Source organism: Stegostoma tigrinum, chromosome 44, assembly GCF_030684315.1.
Source record: "Stegostoma tigrinum isolate sSteTig4 chromosome 44, sSteTig4.hap1, whole genome shotgun sequence".
In the NCBI taxonomy this organism is placed as follows: domain Eukaryota; kingdom Metazoa; phylum Chordata; class Chondrichthyes; order Orectolobiformes; family Stegostomatidae; genus Stegostoma; species Stegostoma tigrinum.
The window spans coordinates 12,036,464-12,057,502 of NC_081397.1; the positions used below are offsets into that span (position 1 = coordinate 12,036,464).

At 46.7% G+C, this 21,039-nt stretch overlaps 2 protein-coding genes and 1 long non-coding RNA gene across 5 annotated transcripts in view; 1 reads left to right on the forward strand and 2 right to left on the reverse strand.

The window, feature by feature from the left end:
- Positions 1 to 21,039, forward strand: part of LOC132207190 (histone H3-like) — a 913,943-nt gene that overhangs the window by 70,129 nt on the left and 822,775 nt on the right. The window lies entirely within an intron of this gene.
- LOC132207170 (Fc receptor-like protein 3) overlaps positions 1 to 21,039 on the reverse strand; it is a 50,679-nt gene that overhangs the window by 8,784 nt on the left and 20,856 nt on the right. For 2 of the 3 annotated variants that reach the window (XM_059642363.1, XM_059642362.1), the window contains exon 6: positions 19,702 to 20,602. In XM_059642363.1, the coding sequence (XP_059498346.1) occupies positions 20,187 to 20,602 (416 nt within the window). In that variant the 3' untranslated portion in view covers positions 19,702 to 20,186. Of the gene's footprint in view, positions 1 to 19,701; positions 20,603 to 21,039 lie in introns of those variants that run through there. The other variant, XM_059642364.1, reaches the window with a different exon arrangement.
- On the reverse strand, positions 6,493 to 18,511 carry LOC132207122 (uncharacterized). Its single transcript, XR_009443338.1, has 4 exons — positions 17,875 to 18,511; positions 15,130 to 15,189; positions 11,107 to 11,141; positions 6,493 to 9,140 (listed from the first exon to the last, which is right to left on the reverse strand). It is a non-coding gene; the product is annotated as an uncharacterized LOC132207122 (long non-coding RNA).

The window sequence follows — 21,039 nt, forward strand, 5'->3', positions numbered from 1 at the left end:
ATCAGAGGAGATCTAACTGAGGGATCCAAAATGCTGAAGTTGGGGGATTGAAAAAGGAGATGAAGAGAGGATGTTTCCTCATGTGGGAAAATCTAGAATGAGATGTCATCAAGTGAAGATAAGGGGTTGGGGCAGATTGAAAATGGACATGAGGAGGAATGGCTTTTCTCGAAGGTTGGGGAGAAGGGGCATGTCTAACCTGCACATCCATTGGAGCATACCAGGAAACAGGAGCACCTGGAGGAAACCCACACCAACACAGGAAAAATGTGCAAACTTCACACGGACAGTCACCTGAGGCTAAAATCAAAGCTGGATCCCTCACACTGTGCAGCAGCTGCGCTAACCACTGAGCCACTATGTCACCCATTGAGCCTGTTCCACCTTTCAGTCTGTTCCTTCACACCATTAACTTGCCTTTAGCCCCCATCCCCTTATTACCTCAGCCAAACAAAAATCTGTCAGATTGGAAACTAACCACTGATCCAGCCACTGCTGTGTTTGTGGAAAAGAGATTTCAACCTCGATAACGCTTTGTATGTCATCATTTAATGGAACGCTTTCAGCCTAACTGTTGCGACGTACCATGGCCATCCAAATACGAAGCAGTTCTTCCTTTTTTTTAAACAGAATTTGCCTTACACCTGTGAATGCTCTCAGTTTCGATTATAAACTCTGGAAAATGCCCCCCACCCCCAACTCCCCCGATCATGTGTCATTTGCTTATGGAGAGAAATCTACTGGTTGAATTCCTGTAGCCACAGGTTTTGGGGCAGGCTTTTTGTTTGCCAAAGAGGTACATCATGCTTTTTGCCCCAAGTTTGTACATTTGCTTTAGAAGTCCCGTAGCCAGTGGCAGGCAGCAGGGACTAACGTCCAACTGGAAAGCTGAGCCCAGAATATCAGGATGGAGCTGGGTAATACTTTGCGACAGAGAATAGAGGAGAAAGTGGGAGAAAGAAACAGAGTGGTGATAAGGGAGGGTCCTGGGAATGAAGCTTCATAGAATTGAGATGCCTGGTCAATTTGTTCATTTCGAAAGCTTGTGACATCTCACAAAAAAGTAATAGAGTCACAGAGTACAGAAACAGGCCCTTTGGCATAACTTGTCCATGTCAACTGGGCTTCCCATAATAAACTAGTCTCATTGACCTGCAAATCCATTTTGTTCCCTGTCCAATTTAATAATATCTTTCCTTTTCCTAAGGTACCAGAATTATACACAGTAATCTAAAAGTGGCCAGACCAATGTCCTGTACAATGGCAACATGACGTCCCAAATCCTATTATCAATGGTCTGACTGATGGATGCAAAAATGAAATCTGGATGGTGGCATGTGATCAGGAATGTAACTTTAATACAACAGAGTCTCACAGCACTGGAGAGTCTTTTTGATCCATCCAGACTATACCGACTAACAATAAAGGATGTTCCCAGTCACGATGGGGCAGTCCAGAACCAGGGGGTGACGGTCTAAATGGGAAGCGTAGGACTGAGTTGAGGAAAAATGTCTTCACCCAGAAAGTGGGGAGCATGTGGGATTCTCTGCCACAGCAAGTGATTGGGCCCAAAACATTGAATGTGACTCCATCTCTCAGTCCTGTAATCATCTCTCTATATCTGTCTCTCCCTGTCTCTCTCTCTCTCTCTCTCTCTCTGTCTCTCTCCTGTCATCATCCTTTTCTCTCCCTTCATCCTGCACTCATCTGACTTTCTCTCCCTCACCCGACCCTCACTTCCAGAAATTTTAATTGCAGGCTCAAGCGCGCGAATCAGTTTGAATTATTTTAGCACCTCCTAACAGCCCGGTCCTGGCATCTCAGTCGTATGTGAATAATCTGGGAGATAAATGCACACAATGTTTCATTTATATATACATATGTAACACCCACTGACAGAAAGTAAACATGGAAAACACCTTCACATGCATCGCACGGGTCCACATGTAAAGTCAACCTCTTTCTGTCTGGGAGGGGAAACACTTTGGGAATTCAATCAATTTCACCTCTGACATTCCTGAAAAAGAAAATAAATAGGAGCAGAGAATGACGCCACTCGGTCCATCTCCCAGTGGTGTAATTTGTAATCTGTGACCATCCATCTCCCTGAGAGCATTACAAACTAGTTTCTCCCCACCTCACAATTTTCTCCCTTTAACTGCAGCAAGTAAAAGGAACACATTAAACAGTTATACAGCAGAAACAGATCCTTCAGCCCAACCTGTCCATGCCAGCCAGGTTTTCTAATCTATCCTACTCCCATTTGCCTGCATTTGACCCATGTCCCTCTAAACCTTTCCTATGCATGTCCCTGTTTAAATGCCTATTAAATGTGTAATCGTATCTACATCTACAACATCCTCTCCCAACTCATCCCATACACACACCACTCTCTGTGTGAAACAGTTGTCCATTAGGTCCCTTTTAGATCTCTCACCTTAAACCTACGCCGTTTAGTTTTGGACTCCCCCGCCCTGGGGAAACGACCTTGGCTATTCACCTTATCTCTGGCTTTCATGATTTTGTTGGCCTCTGTAAGATCACCCAGCAACCTCCACTCTCGGGGGAAAAAAGTCCCAGCCTAATTAGCCCCTCCCTACAACTGAAACCCTCCATTCCCAGTAACATCCTTGTCAATCTTTCCAGTTTAATAATATCCTGTCCACTGCATTTAATGCATTTCTGTTTTGGTCATTTAAGGATTTCTCATGATCAATCTTGCCAATGGATCCACCAAAGAGAATGAATTGCCTCCAGTTATCCCTTCCCTTTCGCTCCCATCAATAAGCTGGATAAACACGACCGACTTGTGCACAGCCTTTCCAAATCGTACATGATCTCGAGAGACCGACTCCCCACCCCTGGGAGACAATCTAAAGGGAGAGATTAGGGTCCAGCTTCTGCAGATCAGTCTGCAGCTCTAAACCTTCTGGCACGGGGTCGGGGGGGAGGGGGGGGGGAGCTCCAGTGGCTTCTGTGGATGAACTTGTGCTAGAGAGAACAGAAAATGATACTTACCACCCAGAGACAAGTCGAATGGACTGCCTGCAACCGGAACACACAAGAAAAGGAACGAAACCTCATCTGTTGGTCCTTATCTGATAGAAACACTTGTCAGAAAGGCATGAGAACGGATGCAGAGTCGACAAACTCAAAATCCTATCTCAATCTCTCTCTCTCTCTGCCCCACGCCCTCCCCTCCCTGACAGATGCTGTCAGACCGGTTGAGTTGCCCCAGTGCTCTCTATGTTGGTTTCAGATCTCCAGAACCCTGCACTGTGTTGCTTTTGCAACCTTACAAGCTGTGTTCCTTGCTTCAGACACCAGTGCCCCCACTCCTGGTGAAATGGTGTCCTCTGTTGTTCAAGCATAGAGGAAAGATATGGCTAACACATTTCAAAATAACATTGCATCACTGTCAGAAAGGATACACAGGACAATGAGACGACATTGCTTGGGAATGGTGTACATATGACCAGAGGATCAGAAGTAGGCCATTCAGCCCATCTGGCTGCTCCACCTTTCAACCATGACTGTGGCTGAACTGCTCATTCTTAACTCTACTTTGCTGCCCATCCACCCCTTGCCCCATAACCTTTGCTTCTCCTTCCTGATTGAAAATCTCTCTCAAACTTGAATATACTGAATGACCCGGCAATGACAGCCCTCTGTGGTAAAGAACTTCACAGATTCACTCCCGTCAGAAGAAGAAATTCCTCATCTCCATCTTCAATGGACGAACGCCTATGACATGATGCCCCTCTGGACCCAAATTCTCCCACACGAGGGGCAATGGCTCCCGGTCAAATTCCTCAAAGGATCTTCAATGAGGCCTCCTCTCATTCCTATAAACTCCAATGAGGATAGGCCCAACAGACTCAATCTCTCCCTCATCAGACACTCCCTCCATACTCGGGATCAGCCGAGTGAACCTTCTTTGAACCTGCCTCCAATGCTAGACTCTCCTTCCTTAGATACGAGGCCACAAAACTGCTCACCGTATCCCAGCTCTGTCTTGTATGGTTTTCTTTAGAAAAATTTCCCAACATTTATCTCACATTGAAGGCTAACCTTTCGGGCCTCGACCCGATGTTTCGTCTAAATCCTTCTTCTGAAGAAGGATCTCGGCCCGGAACGTCAGCTTTCCTGCTCTTCTGATGCTGCTGGGTCTGCTGTGTTTATCCAGCTCTACACCTTGTTATCTTAGATTCTCCAGCATCTGCAGTTCTACTATCTCTGAAACAATTTTAACCTGGATTGCAAGAAATAGTTTTCATCTGAAATCCTCAAGCAGTTGAGAATCTCTGTCCCTTTGTGATTTACAGCTGGTTTTGAGGGCGTTGCTAACATACCACAACATCAGACAGAGTTACAGCGTGCCATGGTGTGATTGGAGATCCCCAGTGGGCAGATTTTATGCCATTCCCACTCAGTGGGCGATATGTACTCGCTGAGGAACAAGCTATGGTAGTTCTATCCCTCTGTAAAATCAGCAATTACCACAAATCTGCCTTATTTATTTCCTCTTTCTGTCCCTCCTCTGTCCCACCCTGTAATCAATTCTCCTTCTCTGTTTACATTTAAAACAAATGCATTCCCCTTTGAATCGACTTTTTTTGAAAAAATGCTAATCTGTTTCCGACTCTCTTGCAATTTATTGCACGTGGCTGTTACTTTAGCCCTCTGTTTGCTGTATTTGGGCAGTTTAATTGTTGACTTCATGGCAGATCGGTCCTTTTTACAGCAGAACTCCCAGGTTTCCCCTTGTTTCCTGTGGCTATCGGCCTGAAGAAGGCTAATATCAGAAATGTTGACTGCTCCTTTCCTCCACATGCTGCCTGGCTTGTCCTTCCAGCCTCCCGTTTGTCTGTCTCGACTGTATCTTCAGCTAAAGGGGAGGGCATGGCTCAGTGAATGTCTACGTGTGTGTGTGTGTGTCACAGAGAGCGAGAGAGAGGGCGTGTTTCATTGAAAGGAAGAGTTTGGAGGTTTAAAGGGGATGTGAGGTAAAAGGTTTTTACCCAGAGAGTGCTGGGGAATCTGGTACTCACTGCCTGTGAGGGTGGGAGAGGCATAAACCCTCATCACATTGAAGAAGGATTTAGATGTGCACTTGTGATTCAAAGGCTATGGGCCAACTGCTGGGAAAATGGGATTAGGGAATAGGGATAGATAGGAGGAACTGCAGATGCTGGAGAATCTGAGATAACAAAGTGTCGAGCTGGATGAACACAGCAGCCAACCAGCATCAGACGAGCAGGAAGACTGATGTTTCGGGCCTAGACCCTTCTTCAGCAATGCTTAAGAATCTTGCTGCATTGACCCCCATCACCAAACCCCAACCTGTCCATTCTTCTCAGGGTTTTCGAAATTGCATTGAGATCATCTCTTGATCTCCCAGATCCGGATGATACAGAGTGCCCAAACTCCCTTCCCAGCTCACTGCCTCATTGTGAAAAATGTGCGCAATCACACACTCTCTCTCTCACAGACTCACACACACACACGCTCATGCATGTAGATTCACACACATAGTCAGACTCTCACACACACTCACACCAGCCTTCCCCTCACTCTATGCTCCACATCCTGTTTCCGCTCAGTCTCACCCCAACTCCATCCTCCTTGACTAACCCCCACCCCCACAATTCAGTCCCTTTTCTCGCTATTCTCCCTCTCACGCACCGCACACGCACAAAGACACGCACACACTGACATGGTCACATATTCACACACAGTCTGACAGACACATACACACTGGAACAATTTCACACACACGTCCTTCACAGGTGCGTGTGCACACACACGGTCTGACACACAGTCACACCAGTTTGCATTCACACAAACACATGTTTGCTCAAACAAATTCATTCACAAAATTACATTGAATATCACACACCCACACACACTCAGAACTGTCATAATCTCTCTCACATTCCCTTACACATTCACATGCAATCACAGTTTATGCTCAGACTCTTGTACAAACTCACATTATCTCACACATAATTTCAAACAAACTCACACTCACCCACATACAGCCTCTTAAACTCACAGAAAAACACATTCACAACACACTCTTGCTCTCTCTCGCACACACACACTCTCACACACTGTCACACACATTCACGCACAGCCACACAAAACATCCTACGCGCACATTTAATCTCACAAAACATCTCAGACGGTCGTTGACATAAACTTTCCTCAAACATTTTCTCTCACACATACTCCTTCCCTTACCCTCTACCCCTCCCTATCACGATATCTCACCCTCCATCCCGCACCCCCCCACCTCCCTCCCACCCACACATGAGCGACGGATGGAAGGGGCGATGCTGGTGACCCAGGGGAGACTGTGGCTGACGTGTTGGCTCACTGCACCTTGCATCACCTTCCCGTCCCTGAGAGTAATCCCCAAGTTCGGTCTCTGATACCCGCCTCACATTGGATCACCGGGGGTTCCACCAACGCACCTTGATTTTAAAAAAGAAATCCACCAATTTGTTGTGTGTTACAATTTTATTCATCTCCAAAGGCAGCATTGTTGTGTACAAAAGCAAATATCATCAAGAAATTACATTTACAATAACACAGCGACAGATTAAACCCATCCCAATGTACACCATCCATGAACAATACTTTCCATTGCTTCATAAACACTGGGACCATTGTGTTTTCATTTAGTTTTCCATCTCAACACAGGGTTCGGAGGGAGGGGGAGCTGTGAAGGAGGATGCAGAGATGCTTCCATGCCATTGGGTCAAATTGAGTGAGTGGGCAAATGCACGGCTGATGCAGTTTGATGTGGATTGATGTGAGGCTACCACTTTGGGAGAAATAAGAAAACAGGAATGCAGATTATTATCGAAATGGTGATGGATCGGGAAAGCAGCATGGAGGACAGGAGTTGGAACATCATGTTGTGGCTGTACAAGGCATTGATAAGGATATTCTTGTTGCATTGTGTACAGTTCTGGTCATGTTGCTACAGGAAGGATGTTATTCAATTGGAAAGGGTGAAAAAAATGAACATAACCATGTTGTCAGGAATGGAGAGTTTGGGCTATAAGGATAGGCTGTTTTTTTTTTCCAGAGCATCGGAGGCTGAGGGGTGACCCTTTGAAGGTTTTAAAAATCATGAGGGACATAGATAAGGTGAAAGCCAAGGTCTTTAACCCCAGGGTTGGAGAGTCCAAAAGTGGAGGGCATAGGTTTAAGGTGAGAAGGGAAAGGTTTAGAAGGGGCCTGAGGGGCAAATCTTTCGCACAGACAGTGGTGGGTATATGGAATGAGCTGTCAGGGGAAGTGGCGGAGGTGGGTAAAATTATAAATATTTGAAAGAAATTTTGGCAGATACATGGATAGGAAAGGTTGGAAGGGATATGGTTCAAACACAGGTAAACAGGGCTGGGTCAGTTTAGGAAACCAGGTTGGCATGGACGAGTTAGGCCGAAGAGTCACAGAGCACAGAAATAGCCCCGATGACTCTATGATGAGGGGCACAAATGCTGTCTTTACCAGCAATGCCCCACATCCTTCGCCTGAACGAGGGGTCATCGTGATTAAAAAACAGCAATAAGCCAGTCACCATCCTTACTGGCTCGAATGTGAACAATTCATCAGCACAGTCCTGCTGTTCCATTCAAAGGTACCTGGTACCTATTGACCAGACCCTTTGGCCCTCGCGCTGGTGTTGTCCCTGTTGGTGTTCACCAGTTTGCAATCGGACTTGCGCTGCTCCTTTCTTGGTGGCCAGCAATTGTCAGATCCAGACGGCGTCGATGTTAAAATCTTAACGTCTTCTACCAAGCCTGTACTTACATCAACCCAAACCCTTTTGTGGTGCAGCGAGAGTGTCTGTATGTCGGGACTAAAAAGCCGACATTTTTTAATTCATGGGATGAGGGCATTGCTGGCCAGGCCAACATTTGTTGCCCATCCTTAGCTGTCCAGGGGGCTGTTAAAAATCAACCACTTTGCTGTGGGTCTGGAGTCACATGAAGGCCAGGCCAGGTAAGGATAGCAGTTTCCTTCCCTAAACCACGTGAGTGAACCAGATGGGGTTTCCCAACAATTGATTCACAGTCACCATCAGACTCTCAATTACAGGATTTTGATGAATTTAAATTCCACAATCTGTGTTGCAGGATTTGAACCCGGGTCCCCAGAACATCACTGGAACATCTGGATTAACAGTTCCGCAATAATCCCATGAGGCCATCGCTTCCCCATTCAAAGGTCAAGCCTGCCACTCTGGAGGTGTGTGATCCCCCATCCTGACAATGTGGCGTTTCCAAAATACCTGCAGCGGAGAGAAACCCCCTACGTTCCCATTCCCACAATGGGTTTTGGAATCTCAGAAAGCCGAGTTGAAGTGTCCAGCAGGGGTTTTGGTTCTTTGGGAGATCTAGTCTTTTCCGTATAGACTCTGTTTCATCCATGCCTTTTCTATCCAGTTTGTTCAGTGGCTTGCAGCTCAGTGTGTGTTCCTTCTGTGGGGCCAGAAGTTGCTCCTTCCAACCCCACACCCCAGGTCTCTTTCGCCCTGGAATGTAACCATTGAAATTGGCTGGTTTCTCCTTTTATATATCTCCCAACTGTCAGATCCTTCTGGCAATTCCTGTTCAAAGTTGGTCAGAATAGGGGAGATTCCTGTTCCATGCGCACAAGGTGGCAGATGATGTCTTCCTCCCCTTAAACATGGACCAACTGAAAAGCTCAATCCTCAGACATGTACATGAGAGGGAAGGAGAGGCAGGTATTAAATTTCCAAAGACCACAGCTGCTGAAATAGTTTTGAATTTACAAAACTAACGGCCTGCAATGTCCAGAACAGACCAACAGATGCAACAACATGAAATTAGCTTCACAATGAGTGGAGCAGAACAACGTGTGAAAGATGGTTTCCATCGCAAAGTTCACAAGTTTGCGATCTGTACACAGGAGTTACATTGTACCTCTTCACCAGACAGTCTATAAAAATCGAATGACCCGCCTCTCATCTGTCTTCTTCTTTCTTACTTGTGTGGAATATTCTCGTAAACATTTCCATCCGCTCTGTCTTCTTCCTCTGAGAGCTCGCTGAGGTTCAGTGTGGCGTATGTGATACAGGAATCATTGGGGTCAGGCTTGGCATCCTGCAATTGGAATGATATTGGAATGGAATTGGAATTGAGTGGGAGCAGGAAGGTGAAGAGGTGAGAGAGGCCATTTGTAGTTAAAGGTAGGAGTGGATATCAGTGGGAAACAGGAATCACCAACAGGAAGTTCAGTGCCACAAGTTAGGAATCTGGGTAGTGCAGTGGTAATTTCCCTACCTCTGAGCCAGGAGGCTGGGGGTCAAGTCCCACCTGTGCCTGAGGTGTGCCATACAGATGATAAAAGTGGGAAGGTGATGTCAGAGCTGTACAGGACTTTGGTGAGGCTGCAGCTGGAGCACTGTGTGCAGTTCCAGTCTCCGCACTATAGTAAGGATGTAATTGCACTGGAGGGGGTGCAGAGGGATATTCACCAAGATATTGCCTGGGTCAGAACATTTCACCAGTGAAGTGAGGCTGGACAGGCTCAGGTCGATGCTTGGAGCAGAAAAGGCTGAAAGGGCTTTTGATTTGTTTCCATTCACTCAGGGACATTGGCATTGCTGGCTGGGCCCAGCATTTGTTGCCCTGTCCCTAGCTGCCCTCTTGAGAAGGTGGTATTGAGCCGCCTTCTTGAGCTGCTCCAGCCCCATTTCCTGTAGGTTGACTCACAATGCGCTTCAGGAGGGAACTCCAGGATTTTCACCCAGTGACACTGAAAGAACAGCCAATGTATTTCCAAGTTGGGATGGTGAGCGGCTTGGAGGGGAACACACAAGGGGTGGTGTAGCCATGTATCCGCTGCCCGTGTCCTTCTGGATGGATGTGGCTGTGGGTTAGGAAGGTGCCGTCTGGGGATCTTTGGGAAATTTCTGTTGTGTATCTTGTAGATGGTACATACTGTAGCTACCAATTGGGTGTGAATGACAATGAACTGGCAACTATTTAATGTCACGGTCAGTGATGTTTTAATTCTGTACAGGAGTAACTGGAACACCAACACCAGTAATGCCACAAGTTTGAAACTCACTTATCCCCAGGCACTGGAAGTGGAATGTGAAACAGTGAGTGACCTACTCCATTGATAAAGCATTGCTGGATATTTCCCACTGTGTTTAAAGGCAGGCACAAAGCTGGGGGTGAGGGGAGCTGTGAAGGAGGCTACAGGATGCTTCAGTGTGATTTGGACAATTCAGTAAGTGGCAGCTAATGTAGATCAGCATGAGGTTAACCAACTGAGAGCAAAAACAGGAAGGTGGTGATTATCCAAACAGTGATGGAATGGGAGTGGGGGAGGTGCAATGAGACCTGCGTGTCCCCCGTACATCAATCGCTGAAAGTGAGTATCGCAGGGGCAGCGGGTGGTGAAGGAGGCAAATGAGATGCCGGCCTTCAAGCGAGAGGGTTCGAGCCCAGGAGCCGGGATATCTTGCTGCAATTGTACAGGGTGAGACCAAACCCTGGAGTATTGTGTGTGCAGTTTGGGGTCTCCTTATCTGAGAAAGGATGTTCTGGCTATGGAGGGAGTGCAGTGAAGGTTTCACAGACTGATTCCTGGGATGGCAGGATGGACACATGAAGAGAGACTGGATTGGCTAGGATTATATTCACTGCAGTTTAGGCGAATAAGGGAAGAATCTCATAGAAATCTGTAAAATTCTAACAGGACTAAATACGGTAAATACTGGAAGGATGTTCCTAGTGACTGGGAGGAAGTCAAGAACCAGGGGTCACAATATAAAGGAGATAGGTAAGGACTGAGATGAGGCGAAATGTCTTCACCAAGAGAGTGGGATCCTTGTGGGATTCTCTGCGACAGAACGCAGTCAGGACCAGAAAATTGAATGGGGAGAGCAGGCTGGAATGGCTGAATGGCCGACTCCAGCTCCTAATTTGTAAGGTATTTCCTGTGATCAGTCTGATATGAACCAATAGTTAATGTTTTACTGCGCGGATGTAAGTTATAAATTACCTGCACTTCCTGTGGCAATAGCTGTGGTCTATTTAGGCTTAAAATGTAACATACCTCCTTCCCATTCGAGGAGAAACCAACACTGCTGCCTGAAAATAAAACAGACTAAGTTGAGAAGGAACTCTTTGGAGACATTGACGATTCAATTTGGACGAATTGAAGGCTGATCAACATTAAAGATGTAACTGAATCTTTCAAAAGCATGGCTGTGTTTTTATATTGGTGCAATGCTTAATAAATTGTCCTCCTCAATCAGCCCAGAAACTTCAGAAGATTGCATTTAGAAACCTCGCTCTGGCTAAAGCCTACAATTTGCATTCAGGTCAATCACACAGCGGGTCAGTTTTTTAGGATGCAGGTCATTGCAACATCTTCAGCAGGCCGCCTTAATCTTATCAGCCTTTGCATGACTCGCCCTGTTGTTATACATGAAAACGACAAGAGTGAACCATACAGATAACGTCCATTTGGGTTTTAGAGTCACACAGCATGCAAACAGACCCTTTGGTCCATCGAGTCCATGCCAAGCATAATCCCAAATTAAAATGGTTCCATCTGCCTGCATCTGGCCCATATCCCTCCAAACCATTTCAATTAATGTACTTAAAGTGTCCACTGTCAACTTTAATTCCTTTAAAATAAATTCAACAGTTGCTCATAAATGTAGGAATTTAGGAAAGAACACTATTTCAACTCAAGAGTTTAATACACTTAGTCTCGTGTCAAACCATCTGAAGAACTAAACTAGACTCACCATATTGTCGACAAACACAGCAAGTCAGGCAGAACTCGGAGAAAAGGAGCAGTCAACACCTCAGGCACAACCCCCACTTCCAGCCCCGAAGAAGGGCCATACCCGAAACGCTGACCGCTGCCTCCCTCCAGACGTTGCCTGGCTTGCTGTGTTCTTCCAGCCTCCTGGTTTGTCTATCTTGGATTCCAACATCTGCAGCTTTTTTGTCTCTATACTTATCATATTAGTTGCAATGAGAAACTCTAATTTGTTCAGTTTTGTTTCATTGAAAGTCACACACCTTAGGAAAGAAACATTGTTTATTGAGAACTTACTGTATTCCAGGATTGCTTTTTATGCAAAAATAGGAATTTGAGAATGAATGGACATCCACTCTTGGATGTTATATCTCTGCCAATGTTGTCCCTTTCAGGACAGCTTCAATAACAATGTGAACATGGTCAAAGGTAGAAGATAGAGGGTGGTTTTAGCTGTTGCATGCTGATAGTTCCAGATAGCTCAGTTGGCTAGATGGCTGGTTTTTGTCATACATTGACAAATGTATGTCAATGCCTTACAAACCTTATCGAGTTTTTTGAGGATGTGACTAGGAAGGTTGATGAGGGTCGAGCTGTGGATGTGGTGTATATGGACTTCAGTAAGGCATTTGATAAGGTTCCCCATGGAAGGCTCATTCAGAAGGTCAGGAGGAATGGGATACAGGGGAACTTAGCTGCTTGGATACAGAATTGGCTGGCCAACAGAAGACAGCGAGTGGTAGTAGAAGGAAAAGATTCTGCCTGGAAGTCAGTGGTGAGTGGGGTTCCACAGGGCTCTGTCCTTGGGCCTCTACTGTTTGTAATTTTTATTAATGACTTGGACGAGGGAATTGAAGGATGGGTCAGCAAGTTTGCAGACGACACAAAGGTCGGAGGTGTCGTTGACAGTGTAGAGGGCTGTTGTAGGCTGCAGCGGGACATTGACAGGATGCAGAGATGGGCTGAGAGGTGGCAGATGGAGTTCAACCTGGATAAATGCGAGGTGATGCATTTTGGAAGGTCGAATTTGAAAGCTGAGTACAGGATTAAGGATAGGATTCTTGGCAGCGTGGAGGAACAGAGGGATCTTGGTGTGCAGATACATAGATCCCTTAAAATGGCCACCCAAGTGGACAGGGTTGTTAAGAAAGCATATGGTGTTTTGGCTTTCATTAACAGGGGGATTGAGTTTAAGAGTCGTGAGATCTTGTTGCAGCTCTATAAAACTTTGGTTAGACCGCACTTGGAATACTGCGTCCAGTTCTGGGCGCCCTATTATAGGAAAGATGTGGATGCTTTGGAGAGGGTTCAGAGGAGGTTTACCAGGATGCTGCCTGGACTGGAGGGCTTATCTTATGAAGAGAGGTTGACTGAGCTCGGTCTCTTTTCATTGGAGAAAAGGAGGAGGAGAGGGGACCTAATTGAGGTATACAAGATAATGAGAGGCATAGATAGAGTCGATAGCCAGAGACTATTTCCCAGGGCAGAAATGGCTAGCACGAGGGGTCATAGTTTTAAGCTGGTTGGTGGAAAGTATAGAGGGGATGTCAGAGGCAGGTTCTTTACGCAGAGAGTTGTGAGAGCATGGAATGCGTTGCCAGCAGCAGTTGTGGAAGCAAGGTCATTGGGGTCATTTAAGAGACTGCTGGACATGCATATGGTCACAGAAATTTGAGGGTGCATCCATGAGGATCAATGGTCGGCACAACATTGTGGGCTGAAGGGCCTGTTCTGTGCTGTACTGTTCTATGTTCTATGTTCTATTACATGCCAACCCTTGCCAACAGCATGGGTACAATTCCCACACCAGCTGAGGCTACCCTGAAGGATGCTCCTTCTGAACCTCTCCCCTCTCCTGAGGCGTGGTGATTCTCTAAAAGTTAAAACACCACCCAGTTCCCCTTCACTCTCTCTCTCCTATGAAAGAGCAGGCTGGTGGCTATGTAGAACATGACCATTTACTACTCATTCCCTTCAGACAAAGGCTAGAATGTGTTTGAATTCCATTGTACACAAGGCCAACTTCAGTTCAAATGTCCCTTGTGGGTGTTGACAGGTATCCGTGTGATAATTGTAAGTTCATCTTTCTGAGCAACAATATGACATGCGGTGCTTTTATTTTCTCTGTCATCTCAAATCAGCAGGTGGTAGCATTTTGCATATCCGCCTTGCGTATTATATGAGGAAAATGGAACTTGCTTTCTCTCTATCCATAGATGCTGCCAGACCTGCTGAGCTCCTCCAGAAATATTTGAATTTATTTCTGATGTCCAGCATCCACAGTTCTTAGTTTTAAGAGAAAATGATCTACGTCTGCCTCAGTTAAGTGTAAAATGCATGTCCCACTGCTTATGTCACGCACAGAATGTTTCTACATGTACTAAACAGTAATTGGGAAGCGACCGCCTTCATAACACAGTCACCAACACACACGGCGATATATTTTTATTTCATTCATTCACAAGGTGTCACTGGCCAGGCCAGCATTTATTGCCCACCCCTAACTGTCTCCATTGCTGTGGGTCTGGAGTCACATGTCGGCCTGACCAGGTAAGGATTGCAGCTTCCTTCCCTAAAAAGCATTGGTAAATTCATTGGGCTTTTCCACAACAATTTCATGGTCATTGAACTCTGAATTCCAGATATTTATTGAATTCAAATTCTGTGGGAGGATTCAAACCCAGGTCCCCAGGACATTAGCCAGGGTCTTTGGATTAACAGTGAAGTGATAATATAACTAGACCATACCCCTTCTGTTTGGAATAACCAGATGCGGTGCTGGATGAACACAGCAGGCCAGGCAGGGTCAGAGGAGCAAGAAAGAGGACATTTCAGGTCTGGACTCTTCTTCATTTTCTGAAACATCGGCTTTCCTGCTCCTCTGATGCTGCCCTGGCCTGCTGTGTTCATCCAGCTCCACACCTTGTTATCTCAGACTCCAGCATTGGCAGTCCCTGTTAACCATTTCTCATTGCTCTGTGTGTCTGTTCTGAGTCACTGACAACATATAAATCATCTCCAAATCCTTGACCCTATCTGCAGGGGAATAAAGGGTCATGGCAGATCAGATCGGGGCTTGTTTCTGATTGGCTGGTTCACTGTCCATTCATTCACAAATCTGGATGTTTCTTTTGGTAGACCCTCTGTTCCCTCACACTCCTGTCACTGCAAGCACTGTGGTATTTCTCTATTTGGAACTGGCCACACACCGGCGTTTCCACAGTAACTGGGATCATGATATTGTTGGAGCTGCAACGATCCTCTGTCTCTCTCTTAAACATAGCATTAAACAAACAAAATATTTACCAGACTCTGTTCTCTTTTTGGTGGTGACCACTGAATAAACTATATCCGCAGCGGCGTTTTCTACAAAGAAATAAAGTGCACATGAAAAACACACATCAATCAGAGAGCAGCGCTATAATGGGCTAAATGACACATGCAACATCAATGCACAGATTCATGGATAGATAATAAATTTCAGAGCTGGATGGACAAATTTAATCGACTGATGGACGGATAGACAGATGGATGTTTTAAGATAGAGATAGATAGCTTCTTGATTAAAAAGGGGGATCAAGGGTGATGGGAGAAGGAAGGGGAATGAGATTGACAAACACATCAGCCTTGGTCAAGTGGCACAGCTGACCTGATGGAAAGAATGGCCTAATTCTGCTCCTATATGTTAGGTCCTGTAGCCTCATTTAGATAAGAAGACGCATAGATAAATAAATATGCATGCAGTTAATATCCTTGGAGATCATTCAGTTCACTACAACCACTATAAAGACTGCTGTACAGGAAGCTTGCTTCCCTTCATTATCACTTGCATGGAGCACTTGTGTCTCTGAGGAGCCAAGCCTTTGTACACAATCACTCATTGTAACCAACATCAGTTGGATTTCTCAATACCAGAGTACTGCGCCCTCAGTTTCCGACATTACTTCCGATCAAATAAGCATGTTGTGTCAGGCAAAACACCCTGAAGGAGGTCCAGTCACAAGGTATTAACAGCAACAGCCGTCTGTAAAAGACACTGGTTAAAGATAGGGGCTTATAGCTCAGCAGTAGACCCATCAGCGCATCAGGTCTGTGCTGTTCAAAAGCAACCACCTCCCTATTCTCTAATCACATTTTCCCAGCACCTGCCTCCATATCCTTGGCATCACAAGTGCACATCTCAATCTTTCTTCAATAGAACATAGAACATAGAACATAGAACAGTACAGCACAGAACAGGCCCTTCAGCCCACAATGTTGTGCCGACCATTGATCCTCATGTATGCACCCTCAAATTTCTGTGACCATATACATGTCCAGCAGTCTCTTAAATGACCCCAATGACCTTGCTTCCACAACTGCTGCTGGCAACGCATCCCATGCTCTCACAACTCTCTGCGTAAAGAACCTGCCTCTGACATCCCCTCTATACTTTCCACCAACCAGCTTAAAACTATGACCCCTCATGCTAGCCATTTCTGCCCTGGGAAATAGTCTCTGGCTATCAACTCTATGCCTCTCATTATCTTGTATACCTCAATTCGGTCCCCTCTCCTCCTCCTTTTCTCCAACGAAAAGAGACCGAGCTCAGTCAACCTCTCTTCATAAGATAAGCCCTCCAGTCCAGGCAGCATCCTGGTAAACCTCCTCTGAACCCTCTCCAAAGCATCCACATCTTTCCAAAAATAGGGCACCCAGAACTGGACGCAGTATTCCAAGTGCGGTCTAACCAAAGTTTTATAGAGCTGCAACAAGATCTCACGACTCTTAAACTCAATCCCCCTGTTAATGAAAGCCAAAACACCATATGCTTTCTTAACAACCCTGTCCACTTGGGTGGCCATTTTAAGGGATCTATGTATCTGCACACCAAGATCCCTCTGTTCCTCCACGCTGCCAAGAATCCTATCCTTAATCCTGTGCTCAGCTTTCAAATTCGACCTTCCAAAATGCATCACCTCGCATTTATCCAGGTTGAACTCCATCTGCCACCTCTCAGCCCATCTCTGCATCCTGTCAATGTCCCGCTGCAGCCTACAACAGCCCTCTACACTGTCAACGACACCTCCGACCTTTGTGTCGTCTGCAAACTTGCTGACCCATCCTTCAATTCCCTCGTCCAAGTCATTAATAAAAATTACAAACAGTAGAGGCCCAAGGACAGAGCCCTGTGGAACTCCACTCACCACTGACTTCCAGGCAGAATATTTTCCTTCTACTACCACTCGCTGTCTTCTGTTGGCCAGCCAATTCTGTATCCAAGCAGCTAAGTTCCCCTGTATCCCATTCGTCCTGACCTTCTGAATGAGCCTACCATGGGGAACCTTATCAAATGCCTTACTGAAGTCCATATACACCATATCCACAGCTCGACCCTCAACAACCTTTCTAGTCACATCCTCAAAAAACTCGTTAAGGTTTGTAAGGCATGACCTATGTGATGAGATATTCTGCCTCTCTCACCCTGACAGGCAGTGAGTTCCAAATTCCCCATCACTGACTGGATGAAAACATTTTCCTTCACATCCCCGTCTAAACCTCCTGCCCCTTACCTTCAATCCATGTCCCCAACCCCCCGGTCATTGAGTCCTTCAAGAAGGGGTTGGGTTTCTTCCTGTCTCCCGTATGTCTGCCCCTTATCAGTTTATACACCTCAAAGAAGGAGGAGTTGGCATCTTTGAGGGTGAAAGGGATTGAAGTGTCTGCAGGAGAAAGCTGGGAACTGGGGATTGAGTCGGATGGTCAGCTGTGACACTACCCAATGGGCCGGCCAATGGGCAGGCTGAATGGCCTCCGCATTTCTCTCAGAACCAGGGACTGAGTTAGATGGTTAGCTATAATCATAATGTCTGGCAGAACAGGATAGGTGGGCTGAATGGCCTAGTCCTGTTTCCTGGCTGCTGTCCTCCCCTTCAGCCTCCACAGCTCCAAGGAAAACCACCCCATTCTAGCCCAGCTGACAGCTTGGACGATTGACCAGAATTCCTACCAGGTTATGGTGCACCGTCACTGTGTGGGGCTCTATAACCACACCGATTCAATGGCACTCACCAGCATTGTGTGCTGCTCCGATTACTGCATACTCCAGGTTGCTGGCTGCTGCCACTTCACCAGAAGCTTGGGATCTATTTCCAGTAGAAAGGGGAAGGGAAGGAAGTTGTCATTTCAAACACAACGCTTTCAACCCCACGCTCAGCTTCAACAAAACAGCAAAGCTACCACGGAAATTACAAAGCCCAGTGAGACCCTGTTATTCATTGGTCCCACGTCCCTGGTTTCCATCCAAACATGGAGCTTTCTCACCCTCAAGGAGCTGCCCAATTCCCCATCGCTTTTCACTTATGTCCTTTGGGGAAGGAAATCTGCTATTCTTACCTGGTCTGGCCCATTTGTGACTCTAGAAGCTGGTTAACAAAACTGCCCTCTGGGGCAATTAAGGATTGGCAATAAAATGCTGGCCCTGTCAGTGACACGCACACCCCTGTGAATGAATAAAAGCCACCTGGGACTTTCCAGGAGTATTGTTTCCTGGTTTGTCAGGCTCATATTAAAAGGATAAGGCAATACCCAAGTTCCCTCTCTCAGTTCTTCTGCTCGTTGTCGCTCCCTGATTAAGGGGAATCAGGATAAACAATGGCAAATATAAAATTTGCAGTTTCATCCCCTTACCTCTTGGGCTGTGACACAGGTGAGGAATTGCCTGCAGGTAGAGAGATAACATTCTTAGCGTATTGGACAGTAGCTTTGTGCTGTTCCAGACAGGAGCTGCAAAGCCCTTTCTCAGTCATAAGCAGAGAGCAAACACATCAATAGATGAGAATCATCAAACCCATCTGAATGCACATTAACCACTTGTGACAGGGATTAGGTGAGGGTTTCGTTCGTGTCTGAGTGAGGGCCAAGGCCAGAGTTAGGGTTAGCATGAGGTTAAGGATTGTTTTATGGTGAGGGTTAGTATTCAGTTTAAGGTTAGTGTTAGGATTCAGATTAGGATTAGGGTCATGGTTAGGTTTTGGGTTATGGGTTGGGCCAGCGTTAGGGTTAAGGTTGGTTCAGCATTAAGGTTTGGTTTAAGGTGATGAGGCGAGGGTTCGGGTGAGGGTCAGTGTTCAGTCTACGGCTAGGCTTAAGGCTTGGGTTAGTTATTAGTTTTAGTTAGCATTTGCCTGAGAGGCAAGATTAGAATGAGAATGAGAGCTCGGTTTAGGACAAAGATTTAGTTTAGCGGTAGGATTGAGTTTAAGTTAGGGTGAGGATTAGTGGAGCAAGGATTTGAGGGGGCTGAATGGCCTCCTCCTGTTCCTGATTCACACGATCTTATGCCTCTCCTCTTCTCTGAGGTAACACAGAGTGGGAGTATTGGTCACATTTACCCGATCCAGGAGGCTAACTTGGTGAGTGCTCTCCCTCCTACTGTCAGGAACACGGTCCACCCCAGTTCCTGACCCAACAACTCCTTCCCCGGGTCCCCCACCCCAACCCTGTCCAGCTGCAAAGGTTACACTGGGGCGTGGACGGCAATGCCATGCCCCGGGGAACAAACCCGATCCCCGTGGGAAGTTACAGACCTGTGTGCCCCCTCCTGTGGATGAACCACGCCGACGCGATCAGGCCGGCGAACAGCAGAACTGGGACGAGCGAGGCCGCGATCTCCGTGGAATAACTCCGAGCTGAAATTCAACAACATCCGGCTCACGTTAACAAACTCAGCGGGAAGTGTTACCGCATCAGCCCTGTGTGAGGCACACGATCAGCATCAGAGTGACCAACCCCTGCAGGTATGTAACTCCCTGCCACCCACGGGGGGATGGAAAACACGGAAGAATTGAACCCATTGAGCTCCCTGCACTGAACCCACTTTCCTGCAATCGGCCCCCTACAGCCTGGAATGTTATGGCACGTCGAGTTTCATTCAAGTTCTCTTTAAAGGCTGCGAGGTTTCCCACCTCAACTACCCTCCGAGCCCCCACAGCCCTGTGGGTGAGACAATCCTCAAACCCCCTCTCAACCTCCTGCATTTCACTTTCAAATGATGCTGCCCTTGTTATTTACACTTCCACCCAGGGGAGCAGCTGCTTCCTCATCCCCCCACAGCAGTCCCTGTGCCACACAGACTGGCACACCTCTATCAGTTCCCCCTCAGCATTCCCTGCTCCAAAGAAAACAGCCTGAGCTTACTGAGCATCTCTTCATCGCTGAAATGCACCACCCCAGGGCAACGTCCTGGTGAATCTCCTCTGCACGCCCCTCTCCATAAGACTTACACTTCCAGATTTTTATTGCGCTCAAATTCTACCATCGGGTATGAGCGGGATTTGAACTGGGATCCCGGGAAAATGACCCAGGCAGCTGGATTAATAACCTCACGTCACCTTCCTAACTGAGATGGTTAATTGTTTCTGACTGGCACGCACTGGATGGAGCGAATGGCCTTTCCCTGTGCTCTGTCTGTGTCTGATCTGACTGTCACTGTTACCTCGCAGCGTGAATTCGATATAATCGCTGGTCACGTTAAAAATGGTGCCGTCGGTTCCTGTGTTGATCGCTGCACAGTGATACCTCCCGACACTGTCTCTCCGGAATGAATGAATAACCAGCTCACCACCATCGGCAGTCACATGGGAGCTCGCACTGCCGTTCCTTAGCGGCACGTTGTCTCGGTACCAAATGAACTGGGGCTCAGTGCCTTCCCTCACCAGGCACCGGAGAACAAGGCGGTCCCCGGGCTGTATCTCAGTCCCGTTGGTGCGGGGTATCAGCACAGCACCTGAGACAGGAACTGAGGAGAAAACACACCGAGTTCAAAACCATGGAGTTCGCCCATCGATTGAGGCTGTCAGTGGGGACCAGTTTAATGCAAATAATTTAAAAGGGAGTGAAGCAGTTTGATGGATTTAAAATCTAATGGAGAGCTTTAATTCTCCCCAATTATCAACATTTTGGAGATTATCATTGAGAGAAAGAAAATCTAACCATCGCGCCCCCGATGTTCAATGGCGTTGCCGTTGCTGCTTCCCTCAGTATTAACATCCTGGGGGTGACCATTAACAGAGAATCTAACCATTGAGCCCGTGATGTTAATGGCGCTACCATCACTGAATGCCCTCACACGGCCAACACCCTTGGGGAATGCGACCAGTGCATCATACAGCGTGGAACAGGCCCTTCGGCCCATTGCGTCTGCACTGACAATAACTATCCCTAAAGGTGCGCTAA